Source organism: Desmodus rotundus, chromosome 9 (genome assembly GCF_022682495.2).
Source record: "Desmodus rotundus isolate HL8 chromosome 9, HLdesRot8A.1, whole genome shotgun sequence".
Classification (NCBI taxonomy): Eukaryota; Metazoa; Chordata; class Mammalia; order Chiroptera; family Phyllostomidae; genus Desmodus; species Desmodus rotundus.
The window spans coordinates 35,105,235-35,129,205 of NC_071395.1; the positions used below are offsets into that span (position 1 = coordinate 35,105,235).

The 23,971-nt window shown below is 38.1% G+C and overlaps 1 protein-coding gene across 13 annotated transcripts in view; it reads right to left on the reverse strand.

The window, feature by feature from the left end:
- Nucleotides 1-23,971, reverse strand: part of HMBOX1 (homeobox containing 1) — a 172,270-nt gene that overhangs the window by 56,081 nt on the left and 92,218 nt on the right. For all 13 annotated transcript variants that reach the window (XR_008425189.2, XM_053911774.2, XM_045202563.3 and 10 more), the window contains one exon: nt 7,842-7,952. Coding sequence is in view for 12 of the 13 variants with exons in the window: in XM_053911774.2 (XP_053767749.1) it covers nt 7,842-7,952 (111 nt within the window). In the remaining variant the exon portion in view is untranslated. The remainder of the gene's footprint in view (nt 1-7,841; nt 7,953-23,971) is intronic.

The following is a 23,971-nucleotide window of genomic DNA, read 5'->3' on the forward strand; positions in this document are numbered from 1 at the left end:
TGGAAATTTCCTGAGACTCCCCTCCACCAGCTCACGGGCCCACCCAAGCTGTTTCCAGTGCCTTTTCCATATGAATGGCCTGTCTTGGCTCATGCTTCAGACTTTCCTAAAATCTCTTAAACAAGCAGCATCTGGCCTCAGTGTGTCCCATACCTCTTGCTCAGTAGCCCCAGGCCTAACACTAGCAGCAGCCGGCCTTGGCTCACAGCTTGGCTTCTACTGGGCACCTCCAAACGCAGCACTAGTAGCAGCCATCTACAGATCACTCATGCCAGGTGGCTCTGGGCAGAACACAGGCAGTGGCTCAACTTGACCTATACCTCCTAGGAGGCCCCAGAGCCAACATATCCAGTGGACAGCTTCAGGCCATATGAAAGAATCACCCCACCATCTCCACAACTGACACACTCAAAGGGCAGACTCAGCAGGCACCAGAGCCCTGCTGAAGTCCCGCTCTGTGCAGTGAGCACCTCCACAGCTGATCCTCCACAGTGGACACAGCCAGTCCTAGCAGCTGATGGGCCTTGGGGTAAACTCTCCCACTGACATACCAATAGCAATCAAGGCTCAACTACAACAGGAGGGTGTACACAGCCCACATGGGAAGTGGGGAGAGGATACACCTGGAGTCCCAGCTCAGGTGAACAGGAAGGCTGTGCCACTAGACCCAATAGGACACCTACTATATTAGGCCACTAATATAGTGGCCTAAGTGATGTAGCAGCTCTACATAATATACAGAAACAAATACAGGGTGGCTGCCAAAAATAAGGAGACAAAGAAACATGCCCCGAATACAGAACAGAACCAAATGCCAGAAAAAACAATCACAACAGAGACAAGCAATATACTAGATGCAGAGTTCAAAACACTGGTTATAAGGATGCTCAATGAACTTAGGGGAAGAGTAGATGAACTCAGAGAGAACTTCAACAGCATAAAAAAGGACATGAGACCATAAAAAAGAATCAGTAAGAAATGAAGAATACACTAACTGAAATAAAAAATAATTTATAGGGAATCCACAGTAGAGTAGAAAAAGCCAAGAATCAAATCAGCAATTTGGAATACAAGGAAGCAAAAAACACCCAAAAGGAAAAAAATCCAAAAAAAATGAAGATTTTGGGGACAACTTCAAGTATACCAACATTTGTATCATGGGGAGTGCCAGAAGAAGAGAGAAAGAAATTAAAAATCTATTAAAAAAATGACAGGAAATTTCCCTAACCCAGTCAAGAACATGGACATACAGACTTCTGGCCAAGATGGAGGCATAGGTAGACACACTGTGCCTCCTCACACAACCAAAAGAAGGACAGCAACACATTTAAAAACAAAAAACAACCAGAACTGACAGAAAATCAAATTGCATGGAAGTCTGACAAGAAAGGAGTTAAAGAAGAAACATTCATCCAGACTGGTAGGAGGGGTGGAGATGGGCAGCTGGGGTGGAGAGGACTCTCGGCAAGGTGGCAGCTGGAGGACCGGGGCAGGCAAAGCCACTGGTTGGCAGACAGGGTGGTCCCACATTTGCATGCAGATAAATTGGGAGGAACAATTGGGGAGTAAGACAGACTGTGCAACCCAGAGTTCCAGCCCAGGAAATGAAGCCTCAAACCTCCGACTGAAAACACCAGTGGGAGTTCAGGCAGTGGGAGAAACTCCCAGCCTCACAGGAGAGTTCGTTGGAGAGACCCACAGGGTTCTAGAATGTACACAAACCCACCCACCCAGGAATCAGCACCAGAAGGGCCCAATTTGCTTGTGGGTAGCAGAGGAAGTGACTGAGAGCCAGCAGAGAGCTGAACAAGTTGCATTGTTCTCTCTTGGCCCCTCCTCCACATATAGTGTGGCAACACAATGAGGTGGGTTGCCCCGCCCTGGCCAATACCTAAGGCTCCACCCCTTACTACCTAAGAGGTGTAACTTCCTAGGGTTGCTGAGACAAAAAAATAGCCCAAATGAAAGAACAGATCAAAGCTCCAGAAAAAATACAACTAAGCAATGAAGAGATAAACACCCTATCAGATGCACAGTTCAAAATACTGGTAATCAGGATGCTCACAGAATTGTTGAGTATGGTCTCAAAATAGAGGAAAAAATGAAGGCTATGAAAAGTGAAATAAAGGAAAATGTACAGGGAACCAATAGTGATGGGAAGGAAACCGGGACTCAGATCAATGGTTTGGAGCAGAAGAAAGAAATAAACAGTCAACCAGAACAGAATGAAGAAACAAGAATTCAAAAAACTGAGTAGAGGCTTAGGAACCTCCAGGACAACTTGAAATGTTCCAACATCTGAATTATAGGGATGCAAGAAGGAAAAGAGGAAGAGCAAGAAATTGAAAACTTATTTGAAAAAATAATGGAGAACTTCCCCAGTCTGGCAAAGGAAATAGACTTCCAGGAAGTCCAGGAAGCTCAGAGAGTCCCAAAAAAGCTGGACCCAAGGAAGCACACACCAAGGCACATCATAATGACACTACCCAAGATTAAACAGAAGGAGAGAATCTTAAAAGCAGTAAGAGAAAAGGAGACAGTTACCTACAAAGGAGTTCCCATTAGACTATCAGCTGATTTCTCAAAAGAAACCTTACAGGCAAGAAGAGGCTGGAAAGAAGTATTCCAAGTCATGAAAGGCAAGGACCTACATCCCAGATTACTCTATCCAGCAAAGTTCTCATTTAGAATGGAAGGGCAGATAAAGTGCTTCTCAGATAAGGTCAAGTTAAATGAGTTCATCATCACTGAGCCCATATTATATGAAATGTTGAAGGGATTTATCTAAGAAAAAGAAGATAAAAAATATGAACAGTAAAATGACAACCTCACAAGTATTAACAACTGAACCTAAAAATAACAAAAATAAAAACAAACTAAGCAAACAACTAGGAATAGAATCACAGAAATGGAGCTCACATGGAGGGTTAACAGTGGGGGAGTGGGGGGGAGGGGGAAAAGATATACAGAATAAGTAGCATAAACGGTAGGTAGAAATAGACAGGGGGAGGGTAAGAATAGTATAGGAAATGTAGAAGTCAAAGAATTTATATGTATGACCCATGGACATGAACTAAAGTGGGGGACTGTGGGTGGGAAGGGGTGTGCAGGGCAGAGGGTAATAATAGGGGGAAAATGGGACAACTGTAATAGCATAATCAATAAAATACATTAAAAAACCCAAAATGTTGTAAATGCCAAAAAGAAAAAGAAAATGGACATACAAGTCCAGGAACCACAGAGAGTCCCAAACAAGATAAACCAAAAGAGGCCCACACCAAAACACATCATAATTAAAATGTAAAAGGTTAAAAACAAAGAGACAATCTTTTATTTATTTATCTATTTACTTATTTTTAGAGAGAGGGGAAGGGAGGGAGAAAGAATGGGAGAAAAATATCGATGTGTGGTTGCCTCCTGCTCACCCCCTACTGGGGACCTACCCCACAACCCAGGCATGTACCCTGACTGGGAATCGAACCAGCAACCCTTTGCTTTGTAGGCTGGTACTCAATCCACTGAGCCACACTAGCCAGGGCCAAAGAGATAATCTTAGACGCAGCAAGAGAAAAGCAGTTAGTTACTTACAAGGGAGCTTCTGAAAGACTGTCAGCTGATTTCTCAACAGAAACTTTGCAGGCCAGAGGGGTGGGCAAGGAATATTCAAAGTAATGAAAAGCGAGATTACTCAGCAAAGCTACCATTTAGAATGAAAGGCTATATAAAAGAGCTTCCCAGACAAGAAAAGCTACAGGAGTTCATCATCACCAAACCAATATTATATGAAATATTAAATGGAAAAAGAAAGAAGAAGGAAGTACAAAAGGGAGGGAGGGAGAGAGGAAAAGGAGAAAAGTAAGGAGAAATGGGGGGGGGGAGGAGGAAGAGGAGAGGAGATAAAAAATTTGAATAAAATGGCAATAAATACATATCTATCAACAACTGAATCTAAAAAAATAAGTGAACAAGCAGAACAGAAACAGACTAACAGATACAGAGAACATTTTGGTGGTTGCCAGATAGGATGGGGGCTGGGAGGTTGGGTGAAGGGATGAAGGGATTAAGAACTACAAATAGGTAGCAACAGCATAGCCGTGGTGATGAGAAGTACAGCAGAGGGAATGCAGTCAATACTATTCTGACAACTATGTACGGTGTCAGGTGCGAGATTTATTAGGATGACCAGCTCCTTATACAATGTCTAATCACTGGGGTGTACACATCTGAAACTAGTATTTTCTGTCAACTGTAATTTACAAATAAAAAAATGTTTCTAAGTTAAAGTACACAAAACAAAACTGCACTTATCTAAAAGAATTCCATACCACATTAGCTCTTATAATAAAGTTTGAAATGCAAATAAAATAGAGGAATCAGCTAACTTTAAAAAATTAAGTTTTAATTGCTAACATCCAAATACTATTGATGCAAGGAAAACTACCAACTGAATTATGAAATTATCCTCAGTTTAAATTATGTCCTACAGAAAACTTGACTAGAGAGAACTCAGAACCAGTATGGATTTGATTTTCAAATTGAAAAGGAAAAGAAAAAGAAAAAAAGGAGATGGTTGGTGATGCAACTTTACTGAACAGCAAATGCATATGATTAGAGCAATTTACTCTTAAAAGGAGGGAGTATCTCTATAAAGAAAAAAGCCCCTAATGAACAGGCAAATGAACGATGTTAGTCCTTCCCCATTTTGCTATTTCAATGCCTTAGTTCCACCTCCCTCCAATTTCCTGAAGATGGGTGGACCTAGCTCTGGTTCCAAGATAAATTGACATTAGGAAATAAGATTAAAAGCAAAAATAAAACTATTTTTCTTCAAAAAAAAAAAAAAACCCAGCTTAAGAAGAACACAGTATCTCCCAGTGCTAAAAACTGAATTCCAACAGTAGTATTCTGCAATGGGCAGTGCTATCAAATCAGCGGCAAAAATGCTGTAGCTTGGCCCCCCTCCTATTTCTAGTGAGTGCATTTTCCTGGGGATCTGAGTGCCTGCTTGGGAATGGAGCCCAGCCCTGAAATCCCAGGTGGGAATTGGCCCCACCAACTGTGATGAGATTATACGTTAGGCACTGTTCTTAATGCCAAACACACAAGTAACGGCCTGACACAGATGAGTAGTGTTTGCCCTCCAAATTCTTCATTTTGAAACATCCTGACAATCCTTTTAGTGCTCTCCCAATAACCAATTTCTGGAATGTGACCAGGCACATGAAACCCCTAAGCAAAGTTCCTTATTTACCTAGCTGAGCCCTTGCTATTAGCCAGCCTGAGCTGCTCTATTAAACAGACAAATGCCAAGTTTTTGTCCCTCTTCCTGTGATGTGCTCTGCTGTGAATCATGGGAGAAGTGGTGTCTTTGGGAAGACTGCACTGAGCTGAGTTTTGAAGTGTTGCGTCAACTGTGACATGTCTTAGGACTGTGCTGTCCTATATGGTAGCCACCAGCCACATGTGTATAGCACCTGAAATGTGGCTGATTGGAAATAGGTGCTTTAAGTGTGAAATACATGTTGTAGTTGAAAGAATCAGTACAAGGAGAAGATTAAATGTTGAATAATAATACATATTTGTTAAATAAAATATGTTAAGTTCAGCTATTTCTTCTCACCTTTTAAAATGTGGTTACTAGATTATTTAAAATTGCGCATGTCATTTACTTTATATTGCTACTGAACTGTACTGCTTTAGAACATTTAACTAATGGTAGCAATGAGAGTCATTATTTTGAGAGAACGGTGTATCTAGATTATCATTAGAAAAATATTTTAAAATAAAACTCCTTTGCAGAAAAACTGCCAGCTAACAAACGCTGAAGAAATGTTAGGTTAAATTATTACCATTTTGCAATCTCCACTGGAATGAGCAACATCAATGGATGCTAAGACCACCGGCGGCAAAACCACACTGTAGATTATTTATAAACTGCAAACACAATGCCTGGTGGTCTTTAACTACCTTAACAAGTGATCAAATTTAGCATATGAATAATGCTACAACTTGCCATTACGTGCCTCTTGCCATGCGGTAAATTAAGGTAATCGTTACCTACAAAGAATTTTGCCCCCATGTTTTATTTTGAAAATTTTCAAACACAGAGCACAGTGAAAGAATTTATGGCAAAAATCTGTACTCATGCTATCTAATATTTTACTACACTCTGTCCTATAACCCTTGCATCTCCCTATCCGTTTTACTCTGATGCATTTCAAAGTAAATTGCAGCCAACAGTACATACCCTCCCTAAATAATCTACGATGTATTCTTGCCAAAAATGTTTAACCTGAATCTAATCGAGCCTCTAATCCTAACTTCCAGTTTACAGGAAATACAAGGCTATCGAGGAACCAGTTAACTGACACTGAGAGAAAATTAAACATCCAAATATGGGACACGCTATAATACACGATTCTAAGAGTCTTAAAAGACAACAACAGATTACAACTTGTCAACCTAAATCAGATACTATTCAATTTTTAAAAAGCTACAAGACATTCTTACAACAAAGAGGGAAATGTGAATATGGATTGGGTATTTGATGATATTAAGGAATTATTATTAATTCTCTTAGATGTGATAACAGAAACTGTGGTATGGAGGTGACTGTCGTTTTTGGAGACGAGTGCTGAAGAGAGTGTGTGTACATGCACACACATATGTTTTCAATTTATTCATTTTATAGAATAAAGCAAATACAGCAAAATGTTAACAATTATTGATTCTAAGAAGAGGGTAAACAGATGCTTACTGTGTTGGTCTTTCAACTTTTCTCAGAAAGTGCATCGAAACATTTCAAAACAGAAATTGGGGTTGGGGGACAGATAAAAACTGCACTGCAGAGAGGTTCATATGGTCTCTTCTGCTTCGGCCTGCCTGGGCTTTCAGGTCAGAAATGTGATCTTTGCAAAAGTATCTCACTATAGACACACACAAAAATATGTCTCTATGACATTATTTATTTCTACCTGAGAGCCAACGCTATTACTAGCTAAGCGCCTTCAACGTGCAATCCTACAACCGGAAATGCAGTCTGCAAGCAAAGGCTGTGGTGCTGCAGCATTGGACGGCAGCTCAATCACCAGGTGAGCCTGTGATCAGGCTCACCGCCACCAGTCTGCGTTGCCTGTAGAGTGAGACAGTCTGTCGCACAACGTCAGATTTTTTTATACGCCACTGGTTAAAAATATCCTGCAATAGACTTTGCCAATTCCTGGCAACCTCAGAGACAAAGTTTCTGTGATCTTTTTCCTAAGATTTTATTCTGCTGTCCAACCTACTGCTATTCCCTAAGTCATCAGGGCAGCTTCACCCTTAAGTCCAAAGACACACTCATCACTTAAGTAATTAGAATTATAAACAGAAAATCATTAGCAGAGATCACTGACTCTGGTGTAGCATGAACAAATAAAAGTATAAATTTATACCAGTAACTAAAACAAGATTTACCAAACAAACAAAAAATCTAGACACAGAATCTTATGTGTGTACCTATAGTTGAGGAAAAAGCAAATCACCCACTGACAACCAGTACCCGTCTTTCAGACTTCGGTTGGATATCTCATATTGCCTGGAAACACAGAGGCGCCTTGGAGGAAGGAGTGAAAAAGACTAGATAATATTAGACACCATATTAAATATTTGTACAATTTGAACAATTAGGTTTTACAGTTAAGAGTGTTTTACAGTGAAGAGTGTTCTTTGGCTTAAAGGAACGACAGTAAAATGTGAAACTACTGTACCTCGGTGAAGACAAGGCAGAACATGCACTCAATAAAGTAATTAATTACGTATGTCTCATTTCACATGCGATGAAAAATGCAAATTATATTTACCAGGGTTTGTCTTCTCAAGTTGATACCATCGGTAAAATGCCCTTTTCTTCTGCTCGCTCAGGTCTGACCCCTGTTGCAACAGCCAGTGAGAGATCCGGCTCTGACTGATTCCTGTGTAGGAAGAGAAACAGCTGTTGCAAGTACTGAAATCATGGGGACGTTAGGGAGGGTTCTGTTGGTTCCAGGTTACTGCGTTCTTTACAACTCTTCTCTACAAGGAAGCTGCGATCTGAACACTTTCAGATTGGATGTTTCTGCAAAGGCTGACTGCATGGACTAGGAAATATTCAGGATTATCTACTAGAGGTCATAGCATTCATTGTATTAGCCAAGATTTGAAAGTGGTCTCTAAAACCAACCCCCAAACCTATTCCACAAATATATGAGATACATGACGAGATTTCTAAGTAATAGCTATTTATCAGAAGTTGTTTGGATTTGTGCTCCTTCACCACCACCACCTCTACTCCAATCTGGGTTTAGAATATTAGAATTTTTACTAGATATTGAGAAGAAAACAAATCAAGACATCAAGTTTTGCTACTCATTACTGATACTGATAAAAAGAGTTAGGGGCTGGGAAAGGAGAGGTCATTGAAAATACTCTCTTCAATGAGGTTCTTGGCTTATTTGTTAATTCATTCAGGCATTTCAGACTCATCACAATTAGTGCAGATAACTAAGGACTGGAAAACTTTTAGAGTTCTGCTGCAATACGACCTCTTAAGAATTTTCAAGAGGTAAAGACAGTCTTTTAACAGACTTTTAAAAAACTGAGTAGAATATAAAGCAGTTTTTAGCTATCACTAAGAAGTTCTTGACAGCAATTAATTAGAAATGTGAAAAACCTCTACATGTGGAAGTAAAAGAGCATGTCTAAAACTCACTAGTATGAAAATCACATGCCCCTCCTGGTCATTATAGCTATTTGAAAAATGAATAATTTAACACACGACTCGCAAAAGCAAAGAAAAACAGGAACGATGAAACGTATGTCCAAAGGGCACTTCCTAAAGGACCAGCCAGCTATCAGAGAGGGTTAACGGTATCTGAACTCTCCCAAGGAACTTCTGCTGGTGACTGGACAGTGCTGAATACCACGTGTGCTAACAACACCTGTTTAAAGCTATAATGCACAACAGGAAGAGTGGTCAGCACGAAGTGACCGCACCCCTTCACATGAGAAGCAGGAGGTTTGGTAATCACATTTAACTCATTAAAAGCAAGTCCCTAAAATTTCATACTTTTAAAAATCTATGTTAGAGGAGAACTTGGAGAGGAGTTTTGTTAAAAGACAAATTGGGCTGTGAAGCAAGGTTCTCTGATCGGAAACAAAGTTCATGTTCAAAGGGTGAAATGTATGTTTCCAAACCCTAAGTAACTGCATTCTCAAATAATTCGCACAGCGGTTCTCCAATGGACTGAAGATCTGTGTGATGCAGGTGCTGCAGCTGGCACTGCAGGCTTGTTCTACATGAACGCTGATTCCTTACAATTGTCTGTGTTTAGCAATGCCTTCACCACAAGTCCAGGTTCAGACATTACACTACTTTTAAACAAGAGTGAAGAAAACCACCATTTACTACTATGAAATCAAAACTGATTTTCATGCCAAAAAAATAAAACATTTCATATGGATTCTTCATGTTGGTAGCATACTACTAAAGAGCAAAGAAAATCTGAGAAAAATCTTTTAAGAAAAAATGGACTATATCAGTCCTGTTACTTTCAGTGTTAAATCCCCCTCACACAGCCAGATCACGCAGAACACAGAGCCCACTTGATATTATGCTGTCCAGGTTCTGGCTGTGCTGCAGGGGGCAAGAGGGCAAAAGCCCATCAAAAGAAAGTTAGTTAAATTATGATATACTCACATAATAGAAAACTGGGAAGACTTTAAAAGTAATGTTCTAAATCAGCCACCAAAACCAAACACCACCACCACAACAAAACCAACCGAACAAAAGTCCATCGATACCAAGTTTTGGCAAGGACATGGAATATATGGAACTCTCATACTGCTGATGGAAGGGTAAAATGTCAGGGCCACTTTGAGAAACAGGTGGGCCGTACCTACTAAAGCTAAACATAAGCATACCATAGGACGTAGCAGCTTCTTTCCTCAGTATATAGCACACAGAAAGACATGCTCAACAGCAAGGTGTTCTACAGACATACACAAGAAGGCTTATATGAGTATTATCCATAACAGTCCCTGACTGGAAACAACTCAAATACCCATCCACAGAACGCACAAACTGGGACACTTATGCATCCAACTATGGACCACTACACCAAATAGAAAAAGGACAAACTACTGCTACATGCACCCCATGGACAAATCTCACAAAAACAATGTCGCTCCCCCCACAAAAAATAAGACACATACAAAAGCCACACACAGCTGTATGATTCAGTTATATAAGACTGAAAACCAGACACAATTCTCTATGGGAACGGCCATCAGAACAGTGCTGGGCCACCTGCGGCCTGGGCGCAGCAGGGTAGTCACTGGGAGGCAGTGTGCGGAAGGCTTGTGGAGTGAGCGGCACTACCCTTGATCTCCATCTGGACGGTGGTTATACGCATGGCTTCACTTGGTAAACATCATTAAGCTAAACACTTTTCTCTGTTTATATTTCAATTTACAAAAGTTTCCCCAAAAAGTTTTAAAAATTCTATGTAGTATTAAAAAAAATAAAGTAAATGGATATGTATCAATATGAAAAGATGCCCGTGATATAAATGACAAAGTATATAATTTTATAAATATGCATTTACATAATCTGCCTTGTTCTGCATAGTAACAAAAACTTCCATATAGCGAAGACAGTAGACTTCCTACACTGTATACCTCTATTGTTTTCTTAGTCGTTCTACAAATATGTATTCATTTATTTTATATCTAGCCTTCCCTTATAAACACTACATATTTTACTGGTGGTTTTATAAATACTGCAATTAAGTTAAAAAACAAAGTACAAAAAAGAAGTTAATTTTGGCCTTCCCTCAGTAAACAGTAAACAGTAACAGTAAACAATGTTAACTGTTAATATATATTACTTCATAATTTTCTCTATGTGTAGTTATTAATTTAATAAAGCAAAAGGACAGAAAGTAGTAAAGAAAGAATATCCATCTGTCTAATCTTTTGTAGGAAAGGAAATAAAAACAGACACTTCTCCAAGGAGGACATGCAGAGGGTCCGGAGACATATGAAAAGACGCTCAGCCTCACTAGCCATCAGAGAGATGCAAATTGAAACCACAATGAGATACCACCTCACACCACTCAGAATGGCCATCCATCATAACCAAAGCAACAAACAACAAGTGTTGGAGAGGTTGTGGAGAAAAGGGAACCCTAGTGCACTGTTGGTGGGATTGCAGACTGGTGCAGCCACTGTGGAAAACAGTATGGAATTTCCTCAGAAAACTAAAAATGGATCTGCATTTTGATCCGGCAATTCTACCGCTAGGATTATATCCTACGAACCCTGAAACACCAATCCAAAAGAACCTATGCACCCCAATGTTCATAGCAGCACAACAGCCAACACTTGGCTATTTAATAGCCAACACTTGGCTATTTAATAGCCAACACTTGGCTATTTAATAGCCAACACTTGGCTATTTAATAGCCAACACTTGGCTATTTAATAGCCAACACTTGGCTATTTAATAGCCAACACTTGGCTATTTAATAGCCAACACTTGGCTATTTAATAGCCAACACTTGGCTATTTAATAGCCAACACTTGGCTATTTAATAGCCAACACTTGGCTATTTAATAGCCAACACTTGGCTATTTAATAGCCAACACTTGGCTATTTAATAGCCAACACTTGGCTATTTAATAGCCAACACTTGGCTATTTAATAGCCAAGTGCTGGAAGCAACCTAGTGCCCATCAGTAAATGAGTGGATCAAAAAACTATGGTACATTTACACAATGGAATTCTATGCAGCAGAAAGAAAGAAGGAGCTTATACCCTTTGCAACAGCATGGATGGAAATGGAAAGCATTAGGCTAAGTGAAATAAGCCAGGCAGTGAAAGACAAATACCATACGATCTCACCTTTAACAGGAACCTAATCAACAAAAGAAACAAACAAGCAAAATATAACCAAAGATACTGAAATTGAGAACAGGCTGACAGTGACCAGAGGGGAGAGGGGAGGGAATTTCAGGGGAAAAGGGTGAAGGGTTTGTAGGAACAATGATAAAGGACACATGGACAATGTTGGGGGGGTGGAAATGGGAGGGAGGTGGGGAGGGCTGGGGTCAGGGGAAAAGGCAGAAAACTGTACTTGAACAACAATAAAATTGAAATTAAAAAAATAGAATATATATTAAAAAAAAGAACTTCCCTGTAAACTTAATCCATTTTCATATAATATAGAAAACAAAGTAATTCAGCAGGTAGTTTTTCTACAAGAAGCACGATAAAAATTAAATATGTAAAATACACATTTTTTTTCAATGATTTTTCTCATTTACCAGCCTAGTAATAGATAGTTCTTTTAACTCATCCTTCTGGGGCTGCTCCATGCTTTTGGAACTTTGGGTGAGCTTGGTGTCAAAGGGCAATGCCGCTTCCCTACGCTATCAGTTTTTGTATTTCTCCTTGGGGAAAAAGTTTTCCTAACTCTTCTCTTACTGCCTACTGCTGAAAAAAAATATTATTCTCCACAAGTTTTAGCTCTTCAAAGCCTCTTTTCTACCTTTCGCAGGGCAGAAGAAAAAAGAAAATTTACATATAACCTTCATAGACTGAGAAACTACAACTAACCCCTGGTTAATTTCCTTCCTTTAAGAAAGCAATCACATTGTATTCAAAAGGACGTTGCCAGCCTCATTCACGTTGTTTCCTGCGCTTCAGCCCCATCAGGCTTCTTCCAGTTTCTCAAATGCTGCTCCCTTCCACTAGAGGGCTCCCCACCACCATGTGTACTGAGACTTGGACACCATTTTTGACCAAGTCTCAGTACAAATTTAAATGCATCTTCTTCCTTCCACTTCCTGTGGAATGTGACACTACTTACCACTCATATCATCTTCATCTGTGGAATGAATGCTGGAGACAACACTCCAGTGCAACTTCAGGAATTGCTTTCCTAGTTCCTTACCCATGTTAGTGTCCCTAAGGTTACATCTTTAAGCATCTTCTCTCAATCTACACACTCTTCCTTGGTCATCTGAACTATCATCATAATTTCATCTACAAGTCGGAGCACCAGACTATTTTTTTTCAAATCATCTGCTAGTTAGCTGCATGAGAATTTCCCACAGGTCTTTAACACAATAAATTTAATTCATTAACCTTTTCCTTTTAATCTGCTCTTATTCCTGTGTCCCTCATCTCACTTTTACCTTCTATTCGTTTCCCCCAATTCTCACAGGCTCACTAAATCCAAACTTTCTCTTCCTAAAATTCTCTCCAATCCTCACTCCTGCAGCTTGGAATCTCAGCCTCTTTTGCCTGGACGATTGCAATAACTGATTAAAAGAACGAGCCATCTAAGATCCAAAATTCTCCTGATCAGATGCTTTTTAACTGGAAGATCGTTTCACAGTTGAAAAAGTGAAACGTGCTTCTTCAGGCAATTTTCTGCTTGAGAACTGCAGTCATCCCTACAATTCACCTTCCACAGTTTTTAAGTTAAAACAGATGCACACATCTTCCCCCAAAATAACTCACAAACACTTCATCCCCAACCCTTCTCTTAGTCCCTATCCTTTTCTTTTTTAAAAAAATTTTTGTCACTTTATTTTATTCATTAGATTCACATATAAGTGAGATCATATGGTATTTGTCTTTCTCTGACTGACTTATGTCACTTGGCATAATAATATTCAGATCTTCAGGTCCACCCATGCTATTGCAAAAGATTGCCTTTTTTTTCTTTCTTTCTTTTTTACAGCCAAGTAGTATTCCATTGTGTAAATGTACCACAGCTTTTTTACTCACCCATCTGTTGATGGCTACTTGGGTTGTTTTTAGATTTTGGCTATTGTAAATAATGCTTCAATGAACATATATTTTTTTGAATTAGCGTTTCAGGTTTCTTAGGATATATTCCCAGAAGTGAAATTTCTGGGTCAAAAGGCAGTTCCATTTTTAATTATTTAATTTCTTGTTTATTTGATGTGAATCCTTCCAGACTCTATCCTATGCTTTTAATATATAAATATGTGTACACACACCCCCTAGTTGTTTTTTTAAAACACGTTTGGAACTATTCTATACATAATGAATAACTTGCATTTCTTACGTAATGTCTTAGAATTTTTTCCATGTAGTACATTATGAATCTTCACCATTCTAATGGTTACATGGTATTTTATACAATTACCCAGTTAAATATTTATCTATTATTGGACATTTCAATTGTTGCTAATGTTTTACTATTATAAATGATGATGTAACGGACATTCTATGCATATCTTTGTGCATATGAATAAATACTTCAGGGTCAATTCACAGGAATGGAAATTTTAATTTGTACCACATGAGCAGCATAGTTTGCTATAGGTACTACCAGACTTCTCCAAAGGTTACAGCCAATTTTATACTCTAACCAACAGTCAGAGTTGTGATACAGTCTCACCATAACTAAATATTATACAATTTATTTTGAAAGTCTGACTTTCTCTTTGTAAACACATGCTCATTATAAAAAGGAATTCTAGGCAATTCAAAGTAGAAAAATTCAGAATAAAGCTAGTAAAAAAAAAAACCCATCTAAAATCTTACCACTTAGAAATAACTACGCCCATTACAAAATCACTCCAAGCATAAAAGTAAACAGAAGAGGGGAAAATAATTACTAAAATGAAATCGTACTATAGAGAGAACTTTAAAACTAAAAATATTAAGTTTAGTATGATCTGATTTTACCTCAAGATACAAATTTAAAATAAACTAGAGTGATATGAAAGATCTCGAGCTTGGTAAATGCTTCTCTACAGGAAATTAGGTTACTAAAAGAGTACTTTAATGCAAGGAAAAAGAGTTACAAAAAACATTAGAAGGTTGGAAGCATTGTTTTCTAACTTGTGGTCAATATCTAATGACTCCTGGCTGACAAAACATGGGAAGTTAGCAGACTGTGGGAGTCAGCCTCCAGGATGAGCCCTAATAACCCTCCTGGCCTTCCTCTCTCTGTGCCATCCCCTCCAACACTGCTCAGGACTGGGCTCCACACCACCGGAATAGGGCGGAAATAACAGTCTCTGACCTCTGAAGCTAGGCCATGAAAAACATTACAACTTCTGCCTTGCTCTCTCTCTGAGATAGCTGGTTCTGAGGGAAGCTAGCTGCCATACAGTGAGACCACGCAACCTCACCTATGGAGAAAGTCCACGTGGCAAAGAACTGAGGCATCCTAATAGCTATGCAAGTCAGCCACCTGGGAAGTGAGTTCTCTAGCCTTAGGTAAGCCTGCCGATGACTGCAACCTCCTGAGACATCCTGAATCACAAAAGCCTGTCTCAGCTGCCCCTAGATTCCTGACCCATAGAAACTGAGTGAGAGAATAAAGATCACGGTTTCAAGTGGCTACGGTCTGGTGTAAATTTTTACACAGCGGTAGATAACCAAATACACATGCACAGACTGTACTCTCTCCATCTCCTTTCCAGCCTTCACACCCAACTCCTGATGTTCAAAGATATTTCTGCATGGTCAATACTTACATTCTGTCCTGGATTCGTAATGTCCGCAGTTGTCACCCACAGTTTGGATTTAAATGAATTCAAGATTTACCACACAGCTTTCCAGGTTTCCCATTCCTAAGCTCTATGTTTTTGTTTTTAATTGAGGCATGTTTTACATACAGTGACGTGCACTACTTTCTAGCTGTATAGTGAGTTTTAACATATATACACACACACGGCTGCTGCTCATATGAAGACATCAATTGTTTTTATGCTCCCTAGAAGGTCCCTCTCGTTCCCTTTTTAGTTAATACCCCAGCGTTATTTTTTCCATTCCAGTTTTGATTGGCAAGATCTCTTCATCAAGCAGTTTTTAATCAGTGCAGCCACGCGCCGCATACGGATGTCCCAGTCAACGACAGACTGCGCACACGACTGTGACGGGCGCGTGCAGCAGAGTGTGCAGTACGCTGCACCGTGTAGGTGTGCGTGAGTACAGTCCACGATGTCTGCACAGTGACAGAATCACTCAGTGGCACATTTCTCAGGGCTTATCACTGTCGTTAAGCAATGCACGACGGTCCAGGTTTATTGATGCTACACCCCCCAGTTCGGGTCTGTTTATGTTTGTCTTCCATGTTTACACTTTGAAGACAACTCTACAGGGGAAACTTTTCTGGGTTAGATTTGCTTTCAAAATCTAGTAAATTGGACTGATGTCAGTGGAAACAGCGTAGTAAGGAGCTCTGAAAAACCAGTCCTCCCTAAAAGCAATGACAACAAAAGCTACTTTACCATAATGAGCTGGCAAAAATGATCAGAATCACTTTTTCCTAACTCTAGAAATTAACCAAAGGCTTGTAACAATCCAGTAGTGATTTAAAAAAGAAAGCTGAATTTTTGTAAAAACAGCTTTATGACATTTTGAACTTAGCCTGCACCCATTCCCATCATCCCACATCACAGTGGACTTGGAAAATAACATTCCTGCAATCCTAGAGGAAACCAGGAGCATCCTCGTAGCCACTAGAGGGGGTATAACAGGCTCAGAGTTCCCCAAAACACCATTCTTAGAGAACTGCCATTATCTGACCTGTTTGGGGATTCGCTGAAAACTCCCATTTACAAGGCCTGTCCTTATTTGGCCTGATTCAAATCTCATTCAGTGTAAACATTATTTTCCCTGGGAGAAGGAAGGAAGGAAGGGAGGTGGTCTGTTGAAAACAATCAGTGGCAATCATTTAATTCTGCAGGTGCCTGAGGTGTCAACCACTGGGGCAAACGTAGAGCTGACCAAATATTTTAAAAGCCGAGGAATAAGGTAAGTCTATGAGGGTCTTTGTAAAGCTTTGATGTATTTCTGGGAACCCAGAAAGCCAGGCCCACAGGAGGGCTGGGCGCATGCCTGGGTCTACGTGCACAACCAGGGCAACGTGCAGGCACAAGGAAAAACTGCGAAGGGCCCAAGCTCTTAACTCTAGTCAACCCTGACAGACGGTGCAGAGAGAAAGTGAAGGCTAACGCAGAATTATAAACTGCCTTCGTAAGCATTAAACACATGCCCCAATACACATACAGAGTCCCTCTGCAAAGCTGGGAAGCTTACTGGTTCCAGGCACTTAAGAAATCCCTATCTAATAAGTAACTGACCACTGAGGTAACAAAGAAAAGACGTATTTAAAGAATTAGTTCAAGAAAGTCACTAAAAAAGAAAAGAGCCATAACAATAACAACAAAGCCAGGGGTAAGGAGGAATCTGATTTCCAGAATTTCCCCATTGTATTATTCAAAGTGTCCAGGTTAAAAAACAAAAGAAAACAAAACCATGCAAATGCACAGGAAAGTATGCCTGCCACACACATAGCAAAAGGAGCAGTCAGAAAGAAGTGTTTTTAAAGAAACCCAGGTGTTGGACTTACTAGATTTAAATCCGCTATTTTAAAGACATTCAAAGAACTAAAGAAAACATGTCTAAAAAACTAAAGGCAAGTATGAGTAAAATGCCTCACCAAGCAGAGTATCAGTAAGGAGACAGGAATTTTAAGGAAGAATCATACAGAAATTCTGTAGTTGAAAAGTACAATAATTTGAAGTGAAAAACTCACTAAAGGGGCTCAACATCCAATGTGACCTGGCAGAAGAAATAGTCAGTAAACTTGAAGACAGGTCAGTTCAAATGATCAATTACGAAAAACAGAAGAAAAAAATGAAAAAAAAAAAAAGAAATAAAACAGAGCCTCAAAAATCTGTGGAACCCCATTATGTATACCCACATACACACAATGGAAGTCCTAGGAAGAAAAGGGAAAAAAGTGAAAAAAGTATATTTGAAAAATAAGGGTCAAATAATTTACTAATTTAATGAAAAACATTAATCTACACATTCAAGGAGCTCAATAATCTTAATGTAGAGTAAACTCAGAGAGATCCACACCAACATCAGTAATGGTTGAAAACCAAAGGCAAAGAATATTTGAAAGCAGCAAGAGAGAAATAATTCATTATGTATAAGGAGGATGTTCAATAAGATTAACAGCAATTTTCTCACCAGAAACCAAGAAGTCAGAAGGCAGTAGAATAATATATTCAAAGTGCTGGGGGGAGGAGAGGCAAGAACATCAAACAAGAACTCTAATCCAGGCAAACTATTTTTCCAAAATGGAGACATTAAGACACTGCCAGATGAACAAAACCAGAAAGATTCTGACACCAGAAGACTTGCCCTCCAAGAGAGAGAGTTCTTTTAACTGAAACAGAAGGACACTAAACAATAATTCAAATGCACATTAAGAAATAAAGAGTGCCAGTAAAAGTAACTACATAGGTAAATATAAAAAAAAAACAGTATAAATGTATTTTATCTTGTAATCCCCTTTATTCCTATTTGATTTAAAAGAAAATTGGATAATGCAACAATTATACTTGCAAATCTAAGCTGATGGACACACAATGAATAAGCACGTAATTTATATGACAATAATAGCGCAAAGAAGGGGGTAGAGAAATTAAGCTATAAAGGAGCAAAGTTTTTGGTATACTACTGAAATTAAGTTTGTATTAATCCAAACTAGACTGTTAAAATTAAGATGTTAATGGTAATTCCCAGGGAAAACACTGAGACAATAACAAAAAAATAACAAGGAAATGACAAGGGATTTAAATTGGCACACTAGAAAATATCTATGAAACACAGAAAAGGAAGAAACCAAGTAACAGGAGAGCAAGACAGACGCAAGACTGAAAACAAACAAAACGGCAGATGTAAATCTTCCCTCATAACTACATTTAAATGGACTAAACGCTCCAACAAGACAGACTGCAGATTTTTAAAATCCATTCTAAAAATCACAATCCAAATATAATGCTTGAAAGAGATATATTTTGGATTCAAAGACATGAGTAAGTGGAAAGTAAAAGAATGGAAAAAGATACACCATATAAATGGTAATTAAACCAAAACTCGAGTGGCTATACTAATGTTAGACAAAAGAGACTATGAGAGACAAAAGAAGGACATTTTATAACAATAAAAAGATTAATTGATGAGGAAGGCATAACTGAAAACATTTATACACCAAACCACAGAGCCCCAAAATACATGAGGTGAAAACTGACAGACCTGAATTGAGAAACAGACAACTCAACAATAATAGTTGGAGACTTCCATACTCCACTTGCAATAACAGATACAACAACAAGGCAGAAAATTAACAGGGAAACAGAAAATTTGAACATTATAAACCACCTAAACCCAAAAAACATCTAAAGAACAATTCGCTCAACAGCAGAACACTTTCTCAAGTCTATGTGGAACACTCTCTGGGGTAGACCAAATGTTAGGCCATAAAACAATTCTAAACAATTTTTAAATCATACAAAGTTTGTTCTCCCAGCTCAATGAAATAAAATTAGAAATCAATAACAGAAAAAAGTTGAGAAATTCACAAATATGTGAAAATTAATACAGCTCTAACCAATGTGTGAAAGAAGAAATCATGAGAAAAATTAGAAAATACTTTGAGATGATTAAAAAACACACATACAACATTAAAAATGTATGAGATAAAGCTAAGGAAGTTCTTAAAGAAAAATTTATTGTTGAAATGCCTGTATTAAAAAATCAAAAATGATCTCAAATCAATAACCTAGATTTCCATCTTTAAAAAAATTAGAAAAAGAACAACAAACTAAATACAAGGTGAGCAGAAGAAAGGAGATAATATAAAGCAGAAATAAATGGAAAATAGAAACATAATACAGAAAAGATCAATAAAATAATAAACTGGTTCTTTGAAAAGGTTAACAAAATTGAGAAATTTTTAGGTAGACTGATCAAGCAAAATGTGAGAAGACTCAAATCACCAAAATCAGGAATGACAGAGAAGACATTACTACTGAACTCACAGGATTATAAGGGAATTCTATAAACAACTGCATAACAATTACATAACCAAGAAGAAATGGACAAATTCCCAGAATAACGTATGAATCTGGTTCAGGATGAAACAGAAAATCTGAATACATCTATAGCAAGTAAGGACTGAATTAGTGGTCAAAAATCTTCCCACAAAGGAAAGTCAGATGGCTTTACTGGTAAATTCTACCAAATGTTCCAAAAATAATACACATACACACCAGTCTTTCACAAACTCTTTCAAAAACTAGAAAATAAGGAAACACTTCCCAACTCATTCTATGAGGCTTGTATTACTCTGACACCAGAAGCAGACAAAGGTATTATAAGAAAGAAAAAACAAACAGATCAATATCCCTTATGAATATAGAGGTAAAATCCTTAACAAACACTTGTAAACTCTACCTAACAATATATAAAAAGTATTATACACCATGACCAAGTAGGATTTATCTCAGGAAAACAAGGGCATTCGATGTGTGAAAATCAATGTAATATACCATATTAATAAATGAAAAACCCATGAAATTATGTAATAGACAAAGAAAAAAGCATTTGATAATACAACATCCTTTCATGACAGAACATTCAACAAACCAGAAATGGAAGCAAACCTACTCATCTTGATGGATGACATCCATGGAAAACCCCACAGCTCACATTATCCTTGGTGGTTAAAGACTGAGAGCTTTGCCACTAAGATCAAGAACAACACAAGGATGTTCACTCTCACTACTTCTATTCAACTAGCACTGGAGGTTCTAGCCAGGTCAATGAGGCATGATAAATAAACAAAAGGCATCCAGCTCGGAAAGAAAGAAGTAAAACTACCTGTTTGTAGATGGCACGATCCTCTCTGTACAAAGTGGGAAGGAATCCACAAGAGCACATGCACACAGAAAACGCAGGATACAAGGTCAACACACAAAATTAAATTTTATTTCTGTCCACTAGCAATGCACGATCACAAATTAAAATTCAGAATGCAATTCCACTTACAATAGCTTCAAAAAGAATGAAATATTTAGGAATAAATCTAACAAAAGTAGTGCAAAACTTGTACAACACAAACTATAAAACATTATGGAAAGAAATTGAAGAACACCTAAGCAATTGGAAAGACATCACATATTCATGGACTAGAAGATTTAGTATTTTTAGAATGACAATACTCCCCAAATTCATCTACAGATTCAATGTTAATCCCTATTAAAATTCCAGCTGGCTTTTTTGCAGAAGTTGACAAAGTGGTCCTAAAATTCCTATGGAAATATAAGGGACCCAGAACAGCCAAAACAATCTTTGAAAAGAACAAGGTTGGAGGATGCACACTTCCTGATTTCAAAACTTACTGTCAGACTACAGTGATCAGGACGGTGGCGCTGGCGTAAAGCCAGACACACAGAACAATGGAACAGAACTGAGAGTCAAGAACACTTTGTAAAGAACGTGCTTGTCTAACTGCTATGCTGTGCACCTGAAACTAATACAAAACAATATTGAATGTAAACTGCAACTGAAAAATAGAACTTAAAAGAGCCCATACACTTATGCTCAATTGATTTTTGACAAGGGTGACAAAAGTCAGTAACGAAAGAAGAGTCTTCTCAATCAGTGGTGCTGAAACAACTGGATATCCACACACACACAAAATGATGGTGGACTCCTACCTCTCATCAGATACAAAAATTAATTCAGAATGGATCAGATACCTAAGTGTAAGAGCTAAAATTATAAAACTCAGAGAAGAAAACATAAACATAAATCTACAAGACATTATAAGGTGCATCATTATTTTATATAACAACAAAATAATAAAACTGCCCCCTTCATATAAACATACTAATGTAGGATAATTTCCAAGTTAGAAAAGCTTGGTGCAGAATAGTGTATATAGCATACCACCTACTTGGCAAAAAAGGATAGAGGAACTATGGATGGATATATTTATTTGCTTATAAATGCATAAAATATGCAGGAAACTGGTAACAGTCTCTTCTGGAAAGGGACTATGGCCAAGAGACAGAGTAGGAGAGAGATTTAGATTTAGCACTGTGTATACCTGTATGCACTTCTGAAGCTTGAACCATATGAATATGTTTCCTAATATAAAAAGTAGCCTGGCCGAGTGGCTCAGTTGGTTAGGACATCATCCTATACACCAAAAGGTTGCAGGTTTGATCCCTGGTCAGGGCACATACAGGAGGCAACCAATCAATGTTTCTCTTTCACATCAGTGTTCCTATTTCTCTCTTTCCTTTCCTCCCTCCTTCTGCCCCCCTCTCTAAAATCAATAAATATATCCTTGGGTGAGAATTTTAAAAAAATTTGTCTTTCTCTGTCTGACTTATTTCATTTAACATAATACCCACAAGGTCCCTCCCAGTTGTTGCAAATGACAAGATTTCTTTCCTTTTAATTTTGAATAACAATATTCCATTATATATATAGATACAGATACACACACACACACACCACGTTTTCTTTATCTATTCATACACTGTTAGATACTTTGGTTATTTCCATGTTTTGACTATTGTAAAATGCTGCAATGAACATGGGGGTACTATATAGTTTTTAAACCTCTATTATTAAATTAAGTGGTCCAAAGTTAAAAATATTATAGTTAACAAATTTAGTTTCAGGAAGCTTAGCTTCGGAAAAGTCAACTTTTAAGAGACAAAGGAGAAATGATTGGTGGCCAACATTAAGCAGTATAATGGTTAATCATGATAATAAAAAAAATTCTGTAGCATTTATAGGGTTCCAGAATTTTTCTATAAATGAATTCATTTAACCCACTCAACTACCCTGATAAGTAGTTGTTGTTGTTGTTATTATTATTATTCTCATTTTCCAAAACAGGAAACTGAGGCTTAAGACACCGAGTAACTTGCTCGAAGTTACATAACTAGTGATGGGAATCACATTTTGAATGCTCAAAGTTTTGCTCTTGACCACTGCACTGTACTATCTCCATGTTCTGGACTGCTGTGTTGAGAACAAAGGCTTCACAGCAAAACAAATAGCAATTCGCTACGTGGCTAGGGGCAAATGACTGAATCTCATTTAGCCTCAGTTTTCTCGTCTGTAACTGAAGAAGTTAACACCTTACTCTCAAATACATAAAACAGTTAGCACAGCATCTAGCACTTGGTAAGTGCTAAAATAAATTAAAGCTAAAAATAAAAACCCTCCAAAAAGAGAGGCTTAGCTAGCAAGGTGCACAGGAATAGAAAGCAGAGCCACTGGTTCTCCACAGCTCACTCAGAGGGCGACACTGTCCTAGTAGGTACTTAGCATGAGAATAAAGCTGAGCTAAAGACTCAGCAAAAGCATGCGCAAAAATGGTTCAAGAGATACTGTTCTTACTAAATATTATTATTAATAACATTTATCATAATAAATATTATTTATACTAAATATTATTAATACTATCTTAACACATTTCAAACTTATTATACCCTAAAAAATGAAGACAAACTAGTAATAAATGTCCTTCAAAAATACTTAGTAATTTTTGGGCACAACCAACAAGACTTATGTTTAAAACAGTGAAAGCAGAAAAAAACTCTATTCAAATAACATACTCTAGGTCTTAAAATGTCTCAAAATATCAAATAAAGATCATATTAAGAATGTTTCTAAAACCCTTTTCCTATGTTTCTCATCACGAACAGCGTTAATGGACATGCACATGAAAATCAGTATGTTTAAAACCAAGATGTCATCCACGGATCTGTGTGGCAACAGATTTAGAGATAGGTCATTCGACATTTTTAAAACTACTACAGGAAGCAAAATCTCATAGATTAAGTAAGCGAAAGCTATGTTCTTTACTCTGGCATACTAGATAGGGCACCAGGGATGGGCGATTGCTCTGTCTAAAGCAAATTTGGTTTGGTTTGTGGTTTGTAATCCGACTGTTGTAGGCAATTGGTAAAAGAAGAACATTTCCACCAAGGGTAAAATCACGTAGAAAAGTGCTGGCAACTTTAGAGGTATTAAAGACCCAATAATGTCTATTCTTTTATATTTTGTTCTGATGATCTCGGC